We start from the raw sequence: 21,542 nt of genomic DNA, 5'->3' as shown, positions 1-21,542 counted from the left end.
GGCTCTGAGCTGTCAGCACAGAGCCCGACGCGGGGCTCAAACTCACGGACCGTGAGATCATGACCTGAGCCGAAGTCGGTAGCTTAACCGACTGAGCCACCCGGGCGCCCCGTGACTTGTTTAAGAAAATACGTTATCCCAAGGTTTCGATGGTATTCTTCTTTTTTTTTTTTTTCTGAAAGTTTAAAAATTTTGCTTCTTACATTTAGGTCTTTCGTCAACGTAAAAGCTTTTTTTGTGTGTATGGTGTGAAATTGAGGTCTAAATTGTACTTGTTGTACTAGATAACCATCCTGGAGCAGTTCACCTCTTCTCTGCTATAATGCAGCCTCCATCGTATATTAAGTTTTAATATATGTTTCTGGCCTTCCATTCTATTCCATTTGTGTCCTATAGCACAACGAGAGAGTGAATTAACAAAGCTTTGTAATACGTCTTTATACCTGACAGAGCGAGTCTTCCCATTTTTTCCTCATCAGAATAGTTTTGACTCTCTCGGCCCTTTTTTGCTTCCATACAAGTTTCAGGACAAGTTCCTCAAGTTCTATGGGGGGAAAACTTTTAGACTGGTATTGCAGTAACATTTAATGTAACAGAGTAATTTGTAATAGGTTAATTTATCTTTGATATTGAGCCTTTGCATTCATGAAGATAGATGGCTGTACATTTTTCTCAAGTTTCCTTTGGTCCCTAGTAATGTTTTGCAATTTTCTCTATAAAAGTCTTATGTGTCTTTGGGTAAAATTTATTCCTACCTGTCCTAATAGCTTTTGTTGCTGTTACCGATGACACCTTTCTTTCTTTACATTTTCTGTTTAGTTATTGTTAGTATGTAGGAATGCTTTTGATTCATCTTTGTTCAACTTGTATCCTGTCACCCTCACCAAACTATTGTTTGTTCCAAAATAAATCATTTTTAGTATGATTCATGGTTCTGAGATTCTATCTTTACATGCACTATTTTCTAATTCTTTTAGCAACCAAACCTAAGAACACGGTTTGATCAATGCACAATAGTTCAAAAGCACTATTATATGCTCTAAATGATGCCATATCTAACTCAATTACACAGTTAGTATCTGGTTGAGCCAAGTTTAAAAATACAGGTTACATTGGGGCGCCTGCGTGGCTCAGCCAGTTGGGCGTCCGACTTCAGCTCAGGTCATGATCGCACAGTTTGTGGGTTCGAGCCCCGCGTCGGGCTCTGTGCTGACAGCTCAGAGCCTGGAGCCTGCCTCAAGTTCCGCGTGTCCCTCTCTCTCTGCCCCACCCCCACTCACATTCTGTCTCTCTCTCAAAAATAAATAAACATTAAAAAGATTTTAAAAAATACAGGTGACATTAATTTAGAACAAACTCTAGTGACTCGTCCAAATTCTTTTGGAATTGTGTTGTGTGGAATATAATTCATCCGTTTAACTGTCATTCCACCAGTTCTGTGATAGGTTTATTCTAGCTACTTATTCACAGTAGTGAATAAGACAGTCCAAGGTCCCTGCTTGTATGGAGCTTTCTTCCTAATGAGGGAGGCAACCATTACAAGAAGTCACAAAAACATTTATCTTAAAATTATGATGCTATGTTAGAAAAGTACAGGAAGCTACGGAAGAATACCACTAGAGTAGCTGCTTTAGATTCCGGGATCAAATGGGCTCTCTCTGAGAAACTGAAGCTAAGTAAAGCCAGAGAGGCAGGAAAGAAGAGCTTTTAAGCAAAGGAAACAATGTCTAGAAGGAGGTGGAAAATTCAGGGGACTAAAAGACGCCACTGTGGCTGGAGTGGAGAAAACAATGGAGAGAGCAGGACCAGATGACGTTGGAGAGGTGAGCAGGGGGGGTATCATGCAAGACTTTGGAGGCCTTTCATCTTTTTTTTTTTTTTAATTTTTTTTTCAACGTTTATTTATTTTTGGGACAGAGAGAGACAGAGCATGAACGGGCGAGGGGCAGAGAGAGAGGGAGACACAGAATCGGAAATAGGCTCCAGGCTCCGAGCCATCAGCCCAGAGCCCGACGCGGGGCTCGAACTCGCGGACCGCGAGATCGTGACCTGGCTGAAGTCGGACGCTTAACTGACTGCGCCACCCAGGCGCCCCTGGAGGCCTTTCATCTTAAGGATAATTATTAGCTCCTCGAAGAGTCTAGCAGAAAGAGATCACAACTATGGGTGGCAAAGAGACTTGAGAGGACCGAGAGGAAGCAAGGGCAGCGTGGGGCTCTAGCGAGAGAGGGTGGTGGATCAGGCTAGGGAGACATGTGGAGATGGAAAATGATAGGTCTGTGATACATATTGGAAGTCGATTCATCAGGCCTTGATGATGATAGATTGGCTGGGGGTGGAGAGAGTGCCAGAGAAGAGTGTTTGCAACAGGTTTCTGACGTGAGTTCAGGGGGTGCTCTTTACTGGGAGGGGGAAGATTAGAGATGAAGCGGATTTGGGAGAAAAAAATCAAGTGTTCAGGTTTGGATGTGTCAAGTTTGACATGCCTATGGGGCATCCAAGTGGAGATGATGAGTAGGCAGTTAAATATGTGGGTCTGGAGGGCTGGGGTTAGAAATTTGAAAGTCACTACGATCTCCCTTCTAGACTGACAGGTCAAATGCCAAGGAGGTAACACTTGCAGAGATTTGTTTTTAACTTACATGTGCACCTCTCTGTGTAAATTTCTGCAAACCAATAAAACTCTCTCTCTCTCACTCTCTCATGCACACACACACACACACATGCACACAGAGTGCAATGAGTGGTATAATCTCACAAGGAACTTGAGGAAACTATTGTCACCATCCCTTCTGCTGATCGGAGTCTCAAAGGTCAAGACCACATTGGAGTCTTTCCATTGTTGTAAAAGTTAATGAAAGTTAATTATTAAAGCTGACAGAACAGTAATTTCCCCACTGCCTTACATAACCTACATATAGACATCTCCATACATATGGATGCATTCAGAGCCTATAGACCTAAGTGGATGGACACTTCTGAGAACCTGACAACTTATCTCAGAAATTTTCTGCTGTCGCTGAAGTGACTCACTGAGTGTGTCCCAGGTAGGAACCAAACTTACGATCATTTTACTCCAACTGGTCTGCTATTTCTTGAATATGGTATGTCTTCTGGTCAAAACCTATTTAGAAGTTAGGGTTGCATGAGCAGGAACGAATGATTCCACTAACAATAGGTTTAAAATGTATGCCCAGAGCTCTAGCGTTGTGAAGTAAATATTTGAGTAGACTTTGATTTAACCAAATAAATCGTTGTCTGCATTGTTAAGCTTTAAATAGCCTTTTCAACAATAGTAGAGGTTTTTGCCTTAATTATTCACATAATTCTTTTAACTCCAGACCCAAATCTGACTTTATAGGTAAATCATCTATTCTGAAGTTTGGGAAAGAAAGCCAGCTTTTAGGAACGGTTTTTGTAGGAGATAGAATCAGCTGTTAGAAGGTGTTGAGAAAGACCCTTTGGTCCAGAGGTGAGGGATTTATCTGCTAGACACCCCCAGAAAGTCCAAGAAGGGAAGCAGAGGGAGGAGAAAAGGGAATGAAGCAAGTAGGAGAGAGAGAGAAAAAAAGGGAGAGAGAGAGAGAGAGAGAAGGAAATTGTCACTGGGAAGTAGTAGAACGCCATATGCCTGAGTAATGAACTGTGCATGGGTACTTATCCTATGGATTACCAGCCCTAATGAGATAAAATTTCTTTCTTTCTTTAAAATGCCAAGAAAAGGTAACCCAACAGGCTTTAAATATGCAAGTGAGAGACTAAGTATTAAGTCACATGACTAAATAATTCTCTTTTCCCAAGTGAAATTGTCATCCAGAGAAACAATGTAGTGAAAGTTAGCCACAAAAAAGATGGCCCCTATTGAGAATTTAGGAGACAACTATTTGATTTCAGAAACAAGTCTTTTACAGCGAGTAAATACATACCTAGCCTCTTCCATCTGGATAAATAAATGAGTATGTACATAAATTAACCAATGTATCAGTATCTACTAAATAGCTCGTATTCAACCAAGACACAAAACGGTTCACAAAGTGAGAATGGCCCGTATTTTGTGCATGTGATACTGAGAGTAGAGACATGGGGGGAGGGGCTCTAGGCTCAAGGTCCCCACCTGGAACTCTGTTCTCTGGCCTTGCCTCTCTTCGGAGTTAGGGCAATTGGGCGCCCCACGGCAACATGGCAGCAGGGGGTGTGTTTCTGAGAGAATCACTCACAAGTCCTGGCTTCTTGTCCTGGCTCTGTCACTTACTAGCTGTGAGACTTGGGAAAGTCAGGTGTCTCCTCAGATCTCAATCTCTCCACCTGTGAATTGGCAATAACAATGTCTACCTTCTGTGCCTACTTCTTGGGATAAATATTCAAGGGCAAAAAGTAAAAGTGCTTGGAAAAACTAAAGCCTTTGTAGGAAGTGCAGGGATCCTCTTCGTTCTTCTCTCACCTACTGGGTCTGAAACTCCTTGCTATGGCATATTTTAACATTTCTCTAACGACTTAGTTGTACGGCCAACCAAGAAGTTCTTCTCTTTCAGTTTTTGGGTTGCTATCCTTTGAATATGATTTGCTCACATCCTGTTGCTTTCCCATCGTCTCCCCCGAACTTATCTGTTCTTTCAGGTTTAACTCAGGACCCACAGTTCCTTCATGAAACCTTCCTCAATTCCAACCCACATTCGTGGCCCTTCTTCTTACAACTTGTTATCCGTGCCAATCATTCTGGGCATTCCCCCTGTAAATGCGTATAAACTTTGGGGTTTACCATTACCGTCACTTACCATTTCTTTATCTTTTGTCCCCAGCCTAGTTTATGTAAACAAACCTTTTGGGGCAATTACTCTATGTTGTAATGTATGCAAAGGGAAAAAAAAAATGAGTAAGATTTAGGCCCTGCGGCCGGGAAAATGAGGCTAACTAGGGAGAGAAACTTGTAAACAAATCATGACCGTGTAGTACACTATGGTAGAGCAATACATACGAGGTATGTACAAGAAGGAAATGATTAACTCTTTCTCAGGGATTCCATGAAGGCCTTTCCACATCTTCTTATCTTACACAACTACGTTAGGGACAGAGTATCTGACAAACAATAGGCCGATAAATGCTCGCTGAGGGAAGTGAAGGGACAAATCAATGTTCAGGGGCAGCTGACTGTTTTTAAAGGATGAGTAGGAATTCACGAGGGGTTGGAAGAGAAGAACACACATAAAAGCCACAACATGCATGGAGGCACGGAAGGTATGGTAAATATGGGAGGAGGAGGAGAAGTTGAGAACCCAGTGAGACGGGCCAGAGCCAATACGTAAAGGGCCTTGCACGCCACGCTATGAAGCTTAGATCGGCGCGTGCTTTCAAAGATGTTAACATAAAACCGGTGAGAATGGACAACTGGTCACTCTGGATAAATGCAAAGCAGACACGAAGTCATAGACAAGTTGGTAGCACTAGCGTTTTCAGACAGGTTCTGGTAGACTGTTGTTAAACCCAATTTACAACTTGTTTACCCAGTCAGTATAAACTCTGTCGTGAGGCCATTAACGATGCAATTAAAGCTAAGAAGTGTGTTGACAACAGCCCTGCTTGCAATCCTGACGACAGCCCTACAGGGTAGGTAATGGCGTCCTCTTCCACCACTAGGTAAACAGAAGCTTGGAGGGCTTGCCCCTAGCAACAGGGTTAAGCAGCGGCGAAGCCAGGTGTATTTAGCTGCCAAATCTCACTGTCTCCTACTGCACCTCCTAACTGCCTTGGGTTTGACTTCATTTTCAGCAGGATGGCCAATAATAATTGTGACTAAAAATGATTGTTAATAATAATAATAATGTTTAGTGCCTGAACTAATATGAAGCTAAAGTTATGTTCCTAGAAGATGTTAAAAGGCCACTGTAGGGGTGGCTGGCTGGCTTAGTTGGGAAAGCATGGGACTCTTGACCTTGGGGTCACGAGTTTGAGCCCCGTGTTGGGTGTAGAGATTACTTAAACAAATAAACTTTAAAAAATAAAAATATAAAAACCGAAAGACCACTATAAATTAAGTAAGTCACAGAAACAAATTTCTTGGGTCAGCAATGCAAGACTCACTATGAGTGAGCAAGAGGTGTATGAATTATCCGTATTATTTTGGCAAAAAACAAAAAACAAAAATTCCAAAATCTTTTCTTTTGGACATCTTGCCTTGCTTGGGACTCTCTGGGGAAACTGCTCCACATCCTTGGTACCCTCACCGTGATCCATCACCCCTAATTGCTTTCTATGTCACTTTATCTCCTCTCTGCAGGGAAAAACTCTGGCCTCAAAAACAATCTGGAAGTGTCTGTGAGATGCTGATAGCTTTCGAAAGATCATCACTAAGACATAGGGGAAAACAGGAGTGTTTTTCACGTTCTAAGTGATAATGGACCCATCTGTTTCTCCTAATGAAATAGTTCTAGATTCAGATTTATAATATAGCTTAATTAATTACCCTGCCGTGTTTCAAATCTAGATTCAGATTTATAATATAGCTTAATTAATTACCCTGAAACGCACAGGAGTCACAGCATTTAACCAGAAATTATTGCCTGCCCCAGCCCACGACCCCTTCTGACCTCTCCTCTCAGCACGGATCCGCCCTCCCACCCACCACCCCCAGCCCAGTTACTCCTAATCACCATCTGGCCTTCTCCAGTTCCAGTGCCACCCTCTCCCTGCTTCCATCTGGTTTGACACCAGCCAGAATGGGGGGCTTTAGGTACCCTTGATTTCTGGTTCGTCTTCAGCTGTAGATTGCAGCTCCTCCTAAATTGCTCACTGAATCAATTATTCTGCCTGTTCTTCTATATCTCCCTCCTCCCATAAGTATAGCTCTCAAGACACCACTGTATTTCCCATTGTCCAAGGGGCACAGTCGGTTGAGCATCCGACTTTGGCTCAGGTCATGATCTCACGGTCCGTGAGTTCAAGCCCCGCATCGGGCTCTGTGCGGACAGCTCAGAGCCTGGAGTCTGTTTCAGATTCTGTGTCTCCCTCTCTCTCTGCCCCTCCCCCGTTCATGCTCTGTCTCTCTCTGTCTCAAAAATAAATAAATGTTAAAAAAAATTTAAAAAAACAAATCACCACCAATTAAAGAGAAATACTAGCACTGTTTTAGGAGCATCTGGGTTCAAATCAGCTGTTTCCTAGCAGAAAGGGCAGCGCTCGGAGAGACTAGAACACTTGGATAGATAAATGCTGAGGAGTGGAAAAGTCAAGGCCATTAGACATCTCTCAGCGGAGGGGGCAGGCAGCGCGGAGGTTCTCGGTAACTGGAAGGCAGGCGGTGACACTCAGTGCCTGGCTGCAGGGTGGAGATGGGCGGAACTGGGTGCAGGGTGGGGTTGGGGGGGTAATGCACATGATCATCCTTAATCACTAGATATATCAAAAAGTTATTCATAAACCAGAATAGTTCAATTAAAAAAACTAAACCTCAGAAATCAAATCCAGGATTAAATTCCTGCTCAGAAAAAAAAAAAAAAAAAAAAGCTGAGAAAGACGAGTGTGTATGACTGAGCCTCAGAACCACATAGGTCTATACATATGCATATATGTGAGTCTACGTATATGACATATATGTCACAAAGGCCAAAAAATTTTAAATAACACATCATCGGAAAGGAAATAAAAGTGGAAATGTGTACAAACAAGGCTTTGAGTTCTAAAATTATTAGGAGGAAAGATGCCTAAGAAAAAATTTCAATCCCCTAAAAGCCACTGACACCCTAGGAAACCCAGAGAGAAATGTGAGGCATGATGATAAATCAGAACATGAAAAGGCGTATATTAATATGGGTGTAATCCTGGAGACGAGACCGGAATTGTAATTCTAGGAAGCAAGAAAAATTTTTTTCCAAGAATTTCCGAGGCAAGGTAATTTGTTCAGGTAAAACAAACAAACAAAAAAAAAAAAAGTTAAGAAAATTGTTTTCAAATTCCTAACTAATGTAGGTCATACTAAAGAATCCCAGAAACGATGAAACGGAGAATGACAGTAATTTATGACTATCTGGACCTTCTCCGGGCAGAACTGCCATCACAGCGGTTGATTCAGTGGCTCACACATTGTGTGCTACGTGTGGACCAGGAGGCAGCAGCTTTGGAAGCAGGGGGGCAGCAAAAGAACAAACCACAAGACTGGAATGTGACCCTCAAGGTCTCTTTCTCTAAATTCTGGAAAGATTTCTTTAGCTGCCCTGATGCCTACCCTTGAGCGCTTCGCCTTGTAGTAGGTGCTTGGGGTGAGGAGGAACTTTCTCATCCTGCCCCTGTGCTGTGGGGCAGGATGGCGGTGTCCAGGCCCTTGATCCAGCTGGAGGTATGATGGAACCCACTCAAGAACCAGCCATGGTCATCCTCCGGCAAGGAAGCAAAGAGAAACGAAGTTATTTCCACCATCGATGTGACTGGAAAAAAAAAAAAAAAATCAAACCGTGTCTCAGCAGAGAAAAAACATACAGAAGCAAAAGGAAGAAAAAGAAGTACTTTCTTAAGAAAGAGTTGATGACTTTTTCTGGACAACTTGGTGAAAATAGGAGTAAAGTGACAAAATAGTGGAATCTCTTTTTTCTGTCCACGGCAGCATCTGACATATGAAATAAGGGCACGGTGCTCGCGTCTTCTCCATCCTAAGGGTGGCTAGGTGGGACACCTCACAGGATGAAAGCTGTCCTTGAAAGACACTCCAGACAGCGTTTGCAAGAGATCTAAGGTGTCAAGAGTCATTGACGGGGATTAGCTGTGAAGTGTTAACGCCCCAGCTGTATTGTCGGTAATTGGCAGAGAAGGACAAAAATCCGTGCCATGCATAGCAATAAGTGAGCCAATCCCACTTCTTGAACATTCTTCTGACAATGAGGAGTAGCGTGTAATTGGTGAGATTTGACACTTGGGGCCTGGGGGGGGGGGGGGGGGGGGGGAGGGGGGGCGGATAGAGAAGAGGCCAGGAAAACAAGCAGCTCGTTTGGAGGGGAGAAGTCTCAGAAAGAAGAACAGAGGAGGTCTGGCAGTCACAACAAAGCTCAAGAACACCCCAAATTCTGGAGGTCAAGCCAGAAGGTGAGGCAGAAGCTCTCCACAGTGGTCAGAGAAGATCAGTAGAGAGGACTTTAGAGGACACTGGGGAATAGGATGGGGGAGAGAAATGGGTGGTCAAAGACAAGACAGGTGGAACGGAAGTTGCGGCCCCGTCTGATTCCCGGTTGTCACTTGAGCTCCGCAAACACGCCAGAAATCCCTTGAGCAGTGAGAGAGCTCCATGCCACAAGGTACGATCTAGTTTGAAATGATTCAATTGATAACTGTGACTGAGGTCAGGGAACAAAATTCTGGGGATTGTGGGTAGCGACACAGAAACAAGGATCCAGGGGAAAATGCTAATGGTAGTTGGAAAGGTCCTCACTCACCTGCACGTTGGACAATAGAGAAGCCGCACGTGCTGTAGAAGACACAGCAAAGAAATCTGAAATCGGAAGCTGTGTTTTTGACCCTCCGCTAGCTCTCTTACCTGAGGAAGAGTACTTGGATTTTTGTGGTGAGGAGCGTACTATTATTTTCTCATTAGTAGGAAGAGGACACTAAGAACAAGAAGCGCCTTAAAGGAGTGTGAGGGCCAAATAGGTCAGGTGCATTAAAAAGATTTTGCAAATTTGATTGAGATAAGAACAACAACAACGAAAAATACAAACATCTTAGGCAGAAAATGCAAATAGCTAGGAAGTGAACGATCACTTAGAGAAAGTCTGTAGTGTGCCAGGCGCCATGCCAGATGCTCCAGATGCTGTAAAAACGTTCTCATATAATCTTCAAAATTACCTTGAAACTTGAGTATTATTTTTAAAAAACTTCTAATGTACTTATTTTTGAGAGAGAGAGACAGAGTGGAAGCTGGGGAGGGGCAGAGAGAGAGAGGGAGACACAAAATCCAAAGCAGGCTCCTGGCTGTCCTCACAGAGCCCAACGCAGGTCTCAAACCCACGAACCGTGAGATCGTGACCTGAGCTGAAGTCAGACGCTTAACTGGCTGAGCCACCCAGGCGCCCTGAACCTTGAGTATTATAAGCTCAATGATATAGATGAGGCTCAGAGAGGTTGACAAAGTTGGCCAAAATCTCTTAAAAAGATCTCACTGGTCAACGAAGTAAGCAAGTAATACTTGCTTTGTGCAATAGTTTCCTCAGCTACATGTCGGAAAAACTCTCCTAGAAACAATAGAAAAATAAATGGGCAATATCCTTGAATTTCCCAAAGTTCAAGCATTTCATAGGTATTACAAAAATTCAGATGTATAAAATGGAATAGCCTTGACAGGAAGGTAAGGGGCAATGAATAGGCTTTAAATCTCAGCTGTCCCAGGACTCTAATGCCACAACCTTGGAAACGTTCCTAAGGAAAAAAAAAATTAAATTCCTTTTCTTGATAAGATCACACCTTACAAATAAAAAAAAAAAAATGCACTCACTGATTAGTAAACTGAGTCCATTTTTATTGCTTTTTGGTGATCTTTTAAAAATAAATAATAAAAGCCCTTGTTTACTTACCCAAAGGAGCTGCGTCCAGCTCACTGGAGTAAAAAGTGATATCACTGCCACAAAACACAATCTAGGTCCCTTAATCCTGTCTCTTTTGATCTCAAAAGGTGGTAACATTCAGTTCGGAGATCACTCATCTGTAAATTGCATCACATTATCTCCGAGTTATTTAAGAAGCAAGCCCTGTTTGGTTTCAGGCATTTGAACCTGCTGAAGGCAAGAACAGTTTGCCACACAGTTCCAAAGGTCTCCCACTTACCACAGTCGTCAGAGCAAGCAAAATGATCGAACCCATTGGGAATCAGTACATTGTAGCCAGGCCAGTGTATTCTGCGAATGCTTTTGGGGAAGAACATAAGAAGAAGCAGAGGCATCACAAGACCTTTCTGGATCATCTCAAAGTGTGTTGTAGGTAAGATACTTTTTAAGGTACTGGTATGAGGAATAAGTGAGACACCTTCTCCCTAACTTCTCAAGCTCTCCTTTCTGGCTTTAGCCCATAGCCTCCAGAGTCTTTTTATCTTTGGTGTCCAAACCTCCTACTCCCTGTCAGAGCTGGAAAGGGAATCTCTAAAATGAACATCGTCTCAGCTCTCAACCCCAACTTCCCTATCAGAGGACTAATAAATGAGGGCGGAGGAAAATTCTCCACTGAAACGTTGTAAAATCCAAGCTGAGGATGATACATAAGCTCTATTATGGCCAAAGAGAATCAGCATGTTTTGAAAGAAAGAGAGAAAGAAAGAAAGAGAGAGAGAGAGGGAGGGAGGAAGGGAAGAAGGAAGGAAGGAAGGAAGGAAGGAAGGAAGGAAGGAAGGAAGGAAGGAAAAGAAAGAAAGAAAGAAAGAAAGAAAGAAAGAAAGAAAGAAAGAAAAGGAAAGAAGGAAAGAAAGGAAGAAAATCCTTTGGTAGTGACCAGGAGGGAGTCCATATGGATAAGCAGGCAAATGTCAGGGGGAAAGGTAGTGAACGTGGTCGTTCATTCTTGAATATGGATTTTATCAATTTTCCTCTACAATTAGGTCCCAATGTTAAAATTTGATAATAATTAACTGAGTATGGTTTTCAATGTTTTCAGCTGTTCCACACAAAAGGCCAAGAGAATCGCCCTGTCTTTGTTCCCCATAGCATCTTGGTTACCAGCCTACCGGATAAAGGAATGGCTACTCAGTGACATTGTTTCCGGAATCAGCACAGGGCTGGTAGCTGTACTGCAAGGTAACTTTTTTAAATTGAGATGTGGGGCGCCTGGGTGGCTCAATTGGTTAAGTGTCTGACTTCGGCTCAGGTCATGATATCACGGTTTGTGAGTTCGAGCCCTGCATCAGGCTCTGTGCTGACAGCCCAGAGCCCAGAGCCTGCTTTGGATTCTATGTCTCCCTCTCTCTCTGCCCCTCCCCTGCTCGTGCTCTGTCTCTCAAAAATAAATAAAATGTAAAAAATAAAAATAAAAAAAGATTAAAAAATAAAATTGAGATGTAATTGGGGTGCCTGGGTGGCTCAGTCGCTTAAGTGTCCAACTTGGCTCACGTCATGACCTCACGGTTCGTGAGTTCAAGCCCCACATTGGGCTGTGTTGCTGACCGCTCGGAGCCTGGAGCCTGCTTTGGATTCTGTGTCTCCCTCTCTCTCTGCCCCTCCCCTGCTCACGCTCTGTCTCTCTCTCTCTCCCTCACTCTCTCTCTCTCTCAACGGTGAATAAAAACATTTACAAAAAATAAAGTAACATTGACACGTAGTTCATATATCATAAAAGTCATCCTTTTAATGTATAAAATTCAGTGTTCTTTGTGTATATTCACAAGGTTGTGCAACCATCATCATTATGCAATTCCAGGACGTTTTTATCACCAGCACCATCCCCAAACCTTTTTGTCCATTAGTAGTCACTTTCCATCCATCCATCCATCCATCCATCCATCTCCCTGGTAACAACTTTCTGTCTCTATTGATTTGCCGATTCTGGGCATTTCATATAAACAGAATCACAGAATTTTTTGTATCTGGCTTCTTCCACTTAACACAATGTTTTCAAGGTTCATCCACGTGGTAGCATGTGAGGGTAATTCCCCTCTTTCCATGATGACTGTCATCCTACGGTATGGGTATACCACATTTGTTTATCCATTCATCAGTTGATGGACATTTGGGTTGTTTTCATTTTTTGGCTATTATGCATAATGTTGTTATGAACAGTTGTGTGCCAGTTTTTGTGTGAACCTATGTTTCAATTCTTTTCGGTATATCCCTAGGAGAGTAATTACTGCCACATGGTAACCCACTAGCCACATACAAGGGTTCAAATTTCTCCACAGCCTTGTGGACACTAGCTAGTATCTGCCTTTCTTGTTTTAGCTATCCGAGTGAGTCTGAAGTGGTATCGCATTTACTTTTGATTTTGATTTCCCTGACGGCTAATGATGTCGAACATCTTTACACGGGCTTACTGGCAATTTGTATACCCGTGGGGAAATGAATCTTCTGCACATTTTAAAATTAGGTTATTTTTTGTATTGTTGAGTTGCAAGAGCTGTTGATATATTCTGGATACTACAGTCTTATCCAAGATATGGTTTGCAAATAATTTCTCCCATTCTGTGGATTGTCATTTCACTTTCTTGATGGTATCCTTTGAAGCACACATTTAATTTTGACAGAGCTCAATTTTATCTGTTTTCAATTTGTTGCTCACGCTGTAGGTGTCATTTATGAGAAAACCATTGCCTCATCCAAGGTTAAGAAGACTTATGCCTATATTTTCTTCTAAGAGTATTATAGTTTGAGCTCCTACATTTACATCTTCAATCACTTTGAGCTAATCAAGTAACTTATTTTTAAGGTTCAGTCTGAAACACTTGAAGGACTTAATGAAGACTTCTATGATTCCCCTTGCATGAAGTAAAGACCCTGATGCTTGTGTATTTACAGGTTTAGCATTTGCTCTGCTGGTCACCATCCCCCCAAGCTACGGACTGTATGCAGCCTTTTTCCCAGTTATAATCTACTTTTTCTTGGGCACTTCTAAACACATATCTGTGGGTAAGTGAATTCTTCGGCTAATTAATGCTCACACTGCTTTTTCTTTGTTGACTCCATTAGCCACGCACTGGATTAATTTCAAATTGTGCATAACCCAGGAAGGCAGTCATGGTTTCTTGTAAGAATTGGGACTGGGGGCTGGGGAAGGAGGCCAGAGCTACAGGGAGCGGTCTTTTTATCCGCTACATTATGGTTGAAAGATAATTGTGCCTTAGGGAGGCGTATATTGACTACAATGCATCCTCTGCTAATTAGGTCCGTTTCCAGTTCTGAGTATGATGGTGGGAGCAGTAGTTGTGAGATTAACCCCGTCGGAGAGTACAGCTGCTCTGGAACTCTCTAATAGCTCGATGAGTAATGATTCATCAGCAGATGAGTATAAGGTGATGGTGGCTGCCACGGTTACAATCCTTTCTGGAATCATTCAGGTGAGCACTTTCTCGTGTGATCTGCCCTCCCCATTCTGCTTGCCCTCCCTGGTGCACATCTTTCCGTTCTTTCTCCTTCCTGCCACCCCTCCACTCTTCCCTTTGGACTGTATCCCTCTTTCGGGAAATAAGAAGGGTCCCTCCCCCCAACCAGAAGCAGAAGAGAAGATCCACCTTGCAAAGATGAGTGAACGTGGGTCTAGAGAGAAGGAAAGGTGGGAACAGGGAGGCACCAGTGGCGAGGAGAGAAATGCTTAATGCAGTAAAATACCTGAAATTAATATAGTCACTAAACATAACTATATGCAAGTAACAGTGACACTGGCGTCTTTGGAACTTTTCTCGTTCTAATTCCTCAGGGACTGTAATCTAGCTGGAAGGGTTGGGGTTTAGCACTTTGAACTGTCCACACCAGACTTTCGGGAAAGCTATAGAGGATTATGGAGAGGCTAAAGCCTCATTCATGCCCCTGACACCATTGCTAGGGAATAGTGAAAATGTCATGGATTCCTCAAGATGTTGCCTACGTTTATGATTAGTGATATTATTGGCTAAGGCCATTCTTTAAAGAAAAAAAAAAGTCAATTTAAACAAGGACATCAGCAGTGTGTCCAACTGACAGACAACACGGCCGGTTCTTTTAAATAACGTTTCTGCATCTAGTGCCTTCGCGTGCCCACTGATCCAGCTGCGTTCCAAGACGCGAATGGAAAGGCCATCCAGATATCCAAAGGAAGGAGAATCTGTCCATTCGCGTTACTGCAAAATACTGATGCTTTGGGGGAATTAACAACTGTGGCCCCTGGTTAAAAGCGAGCACTTCTGAGGTTTAATACACAGTTGTGTCCTTCCTATGAAAGTAACTTGTTGGAAGGAACATGAATGGATGATCACCCATGAATGCCATAGCAGCTAGAAAGTCACTTAAAATTACATGGGAAAATTTATGAGGGCTGATTCTAGATAAGCTTTTGCTATGGAAGGTATGTTGGGTGAGTCTTCTAAAGGTACGGCATCTTAAAAGGTGGAGCGGGGTGGAATAAGCCTGCTACTTCTTGGGGTATACTAGACTCACACGCTATGTGAACACTATGTCATGATCGACCTTGCGGGTAGGATACGGGAAGGAAGGGGAGGGAGGCACCCTGAACCCGAGGTGTTCCAGGAGACAAGGACACCTGCTTCAAGACACAGGCATACAGGCTGAACCTTTACATTTTGAATCATTTCAGCGGCTGGTGCTTTAGTTTGTTGAGCTGTGTCGGTAATCTACACTAACAAAGGCCTTTGCCCTTCTCTTCCCAGTTGCTCATGGGTGTTCTGCAGATTGGGTTCGTGGTGATCTATCTATCGGAGTCCCTAATCAGTGGCTTCACCACAGCTGCTGCCGTGCACGTTTTGGTTTCTCAGCTCAAGTTTATGCTTCAGCTGAATGTTCCTGCACACACTGATCCATTTTCAATTTTCAAAGTGAGTAGTCCTTTGGCCTAAAAAGTATCGAAGTCTGTGAAATTTACTATCATGTGTCTGGGAGAACTTTCCGGTAATGCCTTCGTCGTGGGGCTTGCCTACAACTTCCAAGAAGTCAACGGGTGGTGATATTTAGTCACATTAGGAAAAAATTAGTGGCAAAGGGGAGAACACTGAATATCAACCACGTCTACCATCCGGTCAACGTGAACAAAGGAAATTAAGTACCAGTGCTCTGAGATTTGACTCTTAAATATTATTTAAAAGAAAAACTTGAAGTGCCTTATTAAAGGCTTTCCTATTTTGCCCCAAGATTTAAAACTTTCCTCCAAATTTTATTTTGAAAGAAATGTGCTAATTGAACATTAACGTTTCGCTGTTTCTCAAAGGCAGTTCTTGTTCTTTTAAAATTGAGGTTCTTCTCTTTGATGCATCCCTGTTTATAAAGCAAAAGGACATTAACCAATGTGTAAATAGGGCAGTCGCTCTTTCTTCTACCTGAGGATGTACTGTAGAATGACCATGTCCTTAGTGCTTCTGATTATTTAAAGCCCAATTTATTTTATTTTATTTTTTTGAGAGGGAGAGAGAGAGAGAGAGAGAGAGAGAGAGCAGAGGAGGGGCAGAGAAATAGGGAGAGAGAGAGAATCTTAAGCAGGCTCCCAGCTCAAGGTGGAACCCCACATAGGGCTCTATCTCACAACCATAGATCATGACCTGAGCGGAAATCAAGAGTTGGACACTTAACTGACTGTGCCACTCAGGTGCCTCTTAGCCCTTCTGATTTCATTTAAGTTCTCTCTTTTTGTCTTGCCAAGTCTAGCTAAATGCTTGCCTGTTTTATTTATCTTTTCCAAAAAATCAGCTTTTGGTTACATCGATCTTTTCTATTGTCCTTTTAGTTCTATTTCATTTATTTCCACTCCGATCTTTGTTATGTCCTTGCTTTGATTAACTTTGGGCTTATTAGTTGGGCTTATTAGTTATTGGGAGTTGAGACAATTTGCTCCATATTGGAACCAACACTCTCTCACTCCCATTGAGAGCTATTCTAGAAGTGGAATGTTCGAGGAACAATTTGAGATCTATTTTGGGCCTGCTTGAGCTATATGGATCCCATGGATATGGAATCCAAGTGGCCTCAAAAATTAAGATTATGCAGGGGCTCTTGGGTGGCTCAGTTGGTTAAGTGGCTCTTCATTTTGGCTCAGATCATGACCTCACGGTTCGTGAGTTCAAGCCCCAAGGCAGGCTGACAATGAGAAGCCTGCTTGGAATTCTCTGTCTCTCCCTCTCTCTCTCTGTCCCTCCCCTGCTCATGTGCACACACACAAACTCTCTCTCCCTCTCAAAATAAATAAATAAAACTAAAAAAAAAATTAAGATTATGCACAATGCACAATTAGCTCGGAAACGAATTCCCAAAAGTGAGACAGATAGTAAACCAAGAAATGTGAAGGGCTTTGACCTTTAAAAAAAAAAAAAAAAGGCCGGGAATTAAGGAGACACATGCTAAGAAAACTTTTGGGGACCAGAGTTTATTCCCTGGATAGAGCAATGATGATGATTGTGGAATAATGGCCAACGAGACCGAAGAGCGGAGAGACCAGTTGTGAAAAATGTGAAAATTTTGGACACCGGCCAAAAAGCTTCCCAGCAAAAATACCAAAAGCATCCCTAAACCAGTGTGGTGCCAATACTATGCTAACCTACCTTTCTCCTACCTCCATGGTAGTAGCTACAATTACTGATTCATGGTTAACATGAGCAGAACAGAGGATTGCTATGCCATCTATGTCTGCCTTTTTGCCTCAATGTTTCTTGTAAATCTGTTTGGAAATAACCAAATGTTGCATCTACATTGTACATTAATATAACACTTGGCCGGGGGGAAGCAAAACCAATGAACAAACAAAAAGCAGGATCAGACCTATAAAGACAGAAAAGAAATTGATGGTTGCCAGAGGGGTGGGGCTGGGGGTTTGGGCGGAGTTGGTAAAGGGGAGAGGGAGATATAGTTGAGTTGTAAAATGAATGCGTCATGGAAATAAAGGCACAGCATAGGGAATGCAGTCAGTGATCTTGTAATAGAGTTGCATGGTGACAGATGGGAGCTATGCCTGTGATGTGCACAGCAAAACGTCTGGAGAGGCCGAATCACTGTATTGTACACCTGAAACTAACATCGTGTGTCCACTGCACTCAAATTTTTAAAAAGTTCACAAAAAAGTAAGAATAAAAAAGATTTTTAAAAAGAAAGAAAAAGTATAGCACTTGGCTGTCTTTCGCTTTTATGATTTTAGGTACTGAATTCCATATTCACACAAATAGAGAAGACTAACATTGCAGACCTTGTGACATCCTTGATTATTCTGCTGATTGTATTTGTGGTTAAAGAAATAAATCAGCGCTACAAAGCCAAACTTCCGGTGCCCATCCCAATTGAACTCATCATGGTAACTGATCATCTTCAGACTTTCTTCCAGAATTCATTAGTCTCCTGTTGTTCTGTTGAAAGCCCTTTGCCATTTGCAGATCAGGAGGTGTTAGTGGGACAGATGCCATCTCTGCATTTTCTGGGTGTAATCTTTAGTATGGCGTTCTCTTCATGCAGAATTAAATGACTTCCTTTTATGATTTTGGGTTCGTTCTCTCCATGTAAGACGTGGCCGGCTCAGAGAGCAAGGTCTCGGAGAGGGTGACAGACCCACGGGAATCAGAGCTGTGGTTCTTAACTCTGGTGACACATTAGAATTGCTTCAGGACTTTTGTAAAAAGTAGCAAAGCCTGGGCTTGACATTCTTATCTAATCAGACTGTTAGTCATTATCTCATATTTCTAACTTGGGCAATTTGCAACTTTGCAGACTGTGATCGCAACAGGTGTGTCCTATGGCTTTGACTTCAAAAACAGGTTTGAGGTGGCTGTGGTTGGGGAGATGAAAAGAGGGTAAGTGTGTCTTTTATGATCAGTCTCCAAGCACTGATTAGAGAGTGGGCAGTAGCTACGGAGGGCCGCAAGCTGAAATGCACTAATCCAGCTCAGAACCCTCCCTACCTCTTGGGAGGATGAGGAAGGCACGATACTCTCCTTCTAGGAAGGAGCCGCAGGGGCTCTGCAGTTCTTAATGTCAGAAAGTCTGTCCTCGTGGAAGAATGCACACGCCAGATGAGCAGAGATTCACACGCGGGTAAAAGTAGAACAAAGTAAAAAAATAGGAAAATCAAACCTGCTTTTCCTCCCAAAAAAGGAACCAAATGAAGCCAGATTTCCTTGTCCATAAATTACTATAAACAATATGTAGTGTTTTGTTTGAGGTTACTGGGGCCAAGTTCCAACAGTTCAAAAGAGACACAGAAGGAATACCTGTGGCACACTGCTTGAGCAATCCAGATAGGGCACACTCTGTCCTTCCTCGTGATCAAATTCAAAACAAGGCCAGAGCAACAGTTAACGCTGCAGAGCAGGACGGGAGGTCCAGTTCATGCCAGGACATTGAAAATGTATTGATTGCATTGCATTTATCGGATTGAGAAGAGGGATCCAGTTTTGGGCGTTCTTCTCTCTGCCCTCTGACCATAGCCTCAATGTCTTTCGATTTGCTTTCCAAGGACAAATTGTGTTCCTGTTAAAAAAAAAAAAAAAAAAAAGACTTCCCTCCCTCCCCATGCCTAAAGAGTTTTTGAGAATTCCAGGAATCAGCATTCATATGCTTTGTGGACTTTAAAATAACCATTTTTTAAAAAAAAAGCAAGTATGTGTATTTTAAAGCAAAAATATTTTTATCACCGGAGAGTCATCTGTTACACTTAATGAATTTCAAACACCACTTTTAATTTAAAAGATTTTAAAGCAGGAATTAGTGTGAAACTGAAAGACCATTTCTAGGGTTTCTCTTCACTCTGCAACTTGCAAGTGGTTATACTTTATTTAAAAGTTTTAGAAGACATGAATTACATAGACAGATGACAGCTAGCTAGCTAGATGACAGATAGATAGATGATAGATAATAGATGATAAGTAGGTAGGTAGATAGATGATAGATTAAAATTAAAATAGAATAGAATAAAATTAAAATTAAATTAAAATAGACAAATTAAAGAGGATCTTTTCATAAGGATTTGGGAAATAAAAGATAAACTTAAGAACACTTAGTTACAGGGGCGCCTGGGTGGCTCAGTGGTTGGGCATCCGACTTCAGCTCAGGTCACGATCTCGCAGTCCGTGAGTTCGAGCCCCGCGTCGGGCTCTGGGCTGATGGCTCAGAGCCTGGAGCCTGCTTCCGATTCTGTGTCTCCCTCTCTCTCTGCCCCTCCCCCATTCATGCTCTGTCTCTCTCTGTCTCAAAAATAAACAAATGTTAAAAAAAAAAAGAACACTTAGTTACAGTCTTAGAGACTTTTCTTAGTGAATAAACCTTGAATGTCGGTGGACCTCTCTCCACAGTGTTTGTGGGGTGGGGGCAGGAATAACTCGCATTTAGGGAGACAGTGTAGCCTGGTAGGCAAGCTCGGCTGTTCTCGAGGCAGAGTGCCTCGGATTTACTTGAGTTATTTTTTGATCTTGGGCAAATAACTAAACTCTACGCCTCAGTGTCCTTGGCTGAAAACATAGGGCTACAAATAGTAGCTCTCACATTGGCTTCTTGTAAGGATGAAGTGTGTTAATACATGTGACATGCCTAAGTGCCTGGCCTAGAGTAAGCGCTCACACTGCGTGACTACTAACTGTTGCTAATTTAGCACTTAAATTAGGTGCTGGGCTCTTTACACTCCATTTTTTTCTGGGTGATAATTGAGTGGGCATTTAATTTTTTTAATTTTTTTTTTAAGAGAAAGAGCGCATGCGTGAGCAGAGGAGGGGGCAGGGTGAGCGATAGAGAGAGAGAGAATCTTAAGCAGACTCCATGCTCAGTGCAGAGTCCAACTCAGGGCTTGACCCCATAACCCTGGGATCAAGGGTCAAAAGCTCGACTGGGGGCACCTGGGTGGCTCAGTCGGTTAAGCCTCCAACTTCAGCTCAGGTCATGATCTCACACTCCGTGAGTTCAAGCCCCGCATCGGGCTCTGTGCTGACAGCTCAGAGCCTGGAGCCTGCTTGAGATTCTGTGTCTCCCTCTCTCTCTGCCCCCCCCCCCCCCCCCCGCTCATGCTCGGTCTCTCTCTGCCTCAAAAATAAAAATAAATAAAAACATTAAAAAATTAAAAAAAAAAAAAAAAGCTCGACTGACTAAGCCATCCAGGACCCCGAGTGGGCATTTTAAATTTCTGATGACTGCAGAAAGAATACACCTGGAAAACAATGATTATTAATTATTGCTCAGCTGCTGTTAATAAGTATGACACCCCAGAAATGATTTTGTGAGGTCACACTCACTGACTGAAAGAAAGTGATCATCGAAGCCGTAAAGGAGACACAGAGGACATATTCTGATTCCAGAGGGATCTTATAATAATAGCTAACAGGCACTTCGTACCTTACAGTGTGTAAATAGTATTCATGTTCTATTAGTATTCTAATAGTTCTAACAGTATTCATTATTTTATCTGACCCCCCTGCCCCAAAATTATGAAGTAAATAAAACAACCATTATTATCTTCCCTTTACAAACGAGGAAACTGGCTCAGGCAAGGGTACGTAGCAGAGCCAGGAACTGAATCCAAGTTTTCAGACTGTAAATCTCCACCACACCACTCTGTCTAAGGTATTTAGAGGCCAGGACACAAGAATAATAGCAGGCCTCTGGTTATTTTGGTATAAAACGCAAATCTTCATTGTATCATGGATTTGGGGTTTGTTTTGTAGAAAACAATATTCCAAGCTAACTTTCTGATTCATGGTAGCTGCAGAATTTGTGGTCATGGTACTTCTTCAAGATTAAAGCTGGGGCACCTGGGTGGTTCAGTCGGTTGAGCATCCAACTTCGGCTCATCTCGTGGCCATGATCTCATGGCTCTTGAGTTCGAGCCCCGCGTCGGTCTCTGTGCTGCCAGGTCAGAGCCTGGAGCCTACTTCGGATTATGTCTCTCTCTCTCTCTCTCTCTCTCTCTCTCTCTCTCTCTCT

General features: G+C 42.6%; 1 protein-coding gene across 1 annotated transcript in view; it reads left to right on the top strand.

The window, feature by feature from the left end:
* Positions 1–21,542, top strand: part of SLC26A3 (solute carrier family 26 member 3) — a 47,619-nt gene that overhangs the window by 7,135 nt on the left and 18,942 nt on the right. Inside the window, exons 2-8 of the mRNA XM_040472939.1 lie at positions 10,739–10,953; positions 11,620–11,759; positions 13,470–13,580; positions 13,836–14,008; positions 15,314–15,478; positions 17,782–17,934; positions 18,345–18,427. Coding sequence (XP_040328873.1) covers positions 10,823–10,953; positions 11,620–11,759; positions 13,470–13,580; positions 13,836–14,008; positions 15,314–15,478; positions 17,782–17,934; positions 18,345–18,427 — 956 coding nt within the window. The 5' untranslated portion in view covers positions 10,739–10,822. The remainder of the gene's footprint in view (positions 1–10,738; positions 10,954–11,619; positions 11,760–13,469; positions 13,581–13,835; positions 14,009–15,313; positions 15,479–17,781; positions 17,935–18,344; positions 18,428–21,542) is intronic.

This window comes from Herpailurus yagouaroundi, unplaced genomic scaffold, assembly GCF_014898765.1.
Source record: "Herpailurus yagouaroundi ecotype Mexico unplaced genomic scaffold, PumYag 100, whole genome shotgun sequence".
Lineage (NCBI taxonomy): Eukaryota > Metazoa > Chordata > Mammalia > Carnivora > Felidae > Herpailurus > Herpailurus yagouaroundi.
Note: the sequence above shows the minus strand (reverse complement) of the source record. Positions and strands in the feature narration are given on the sequence as shown.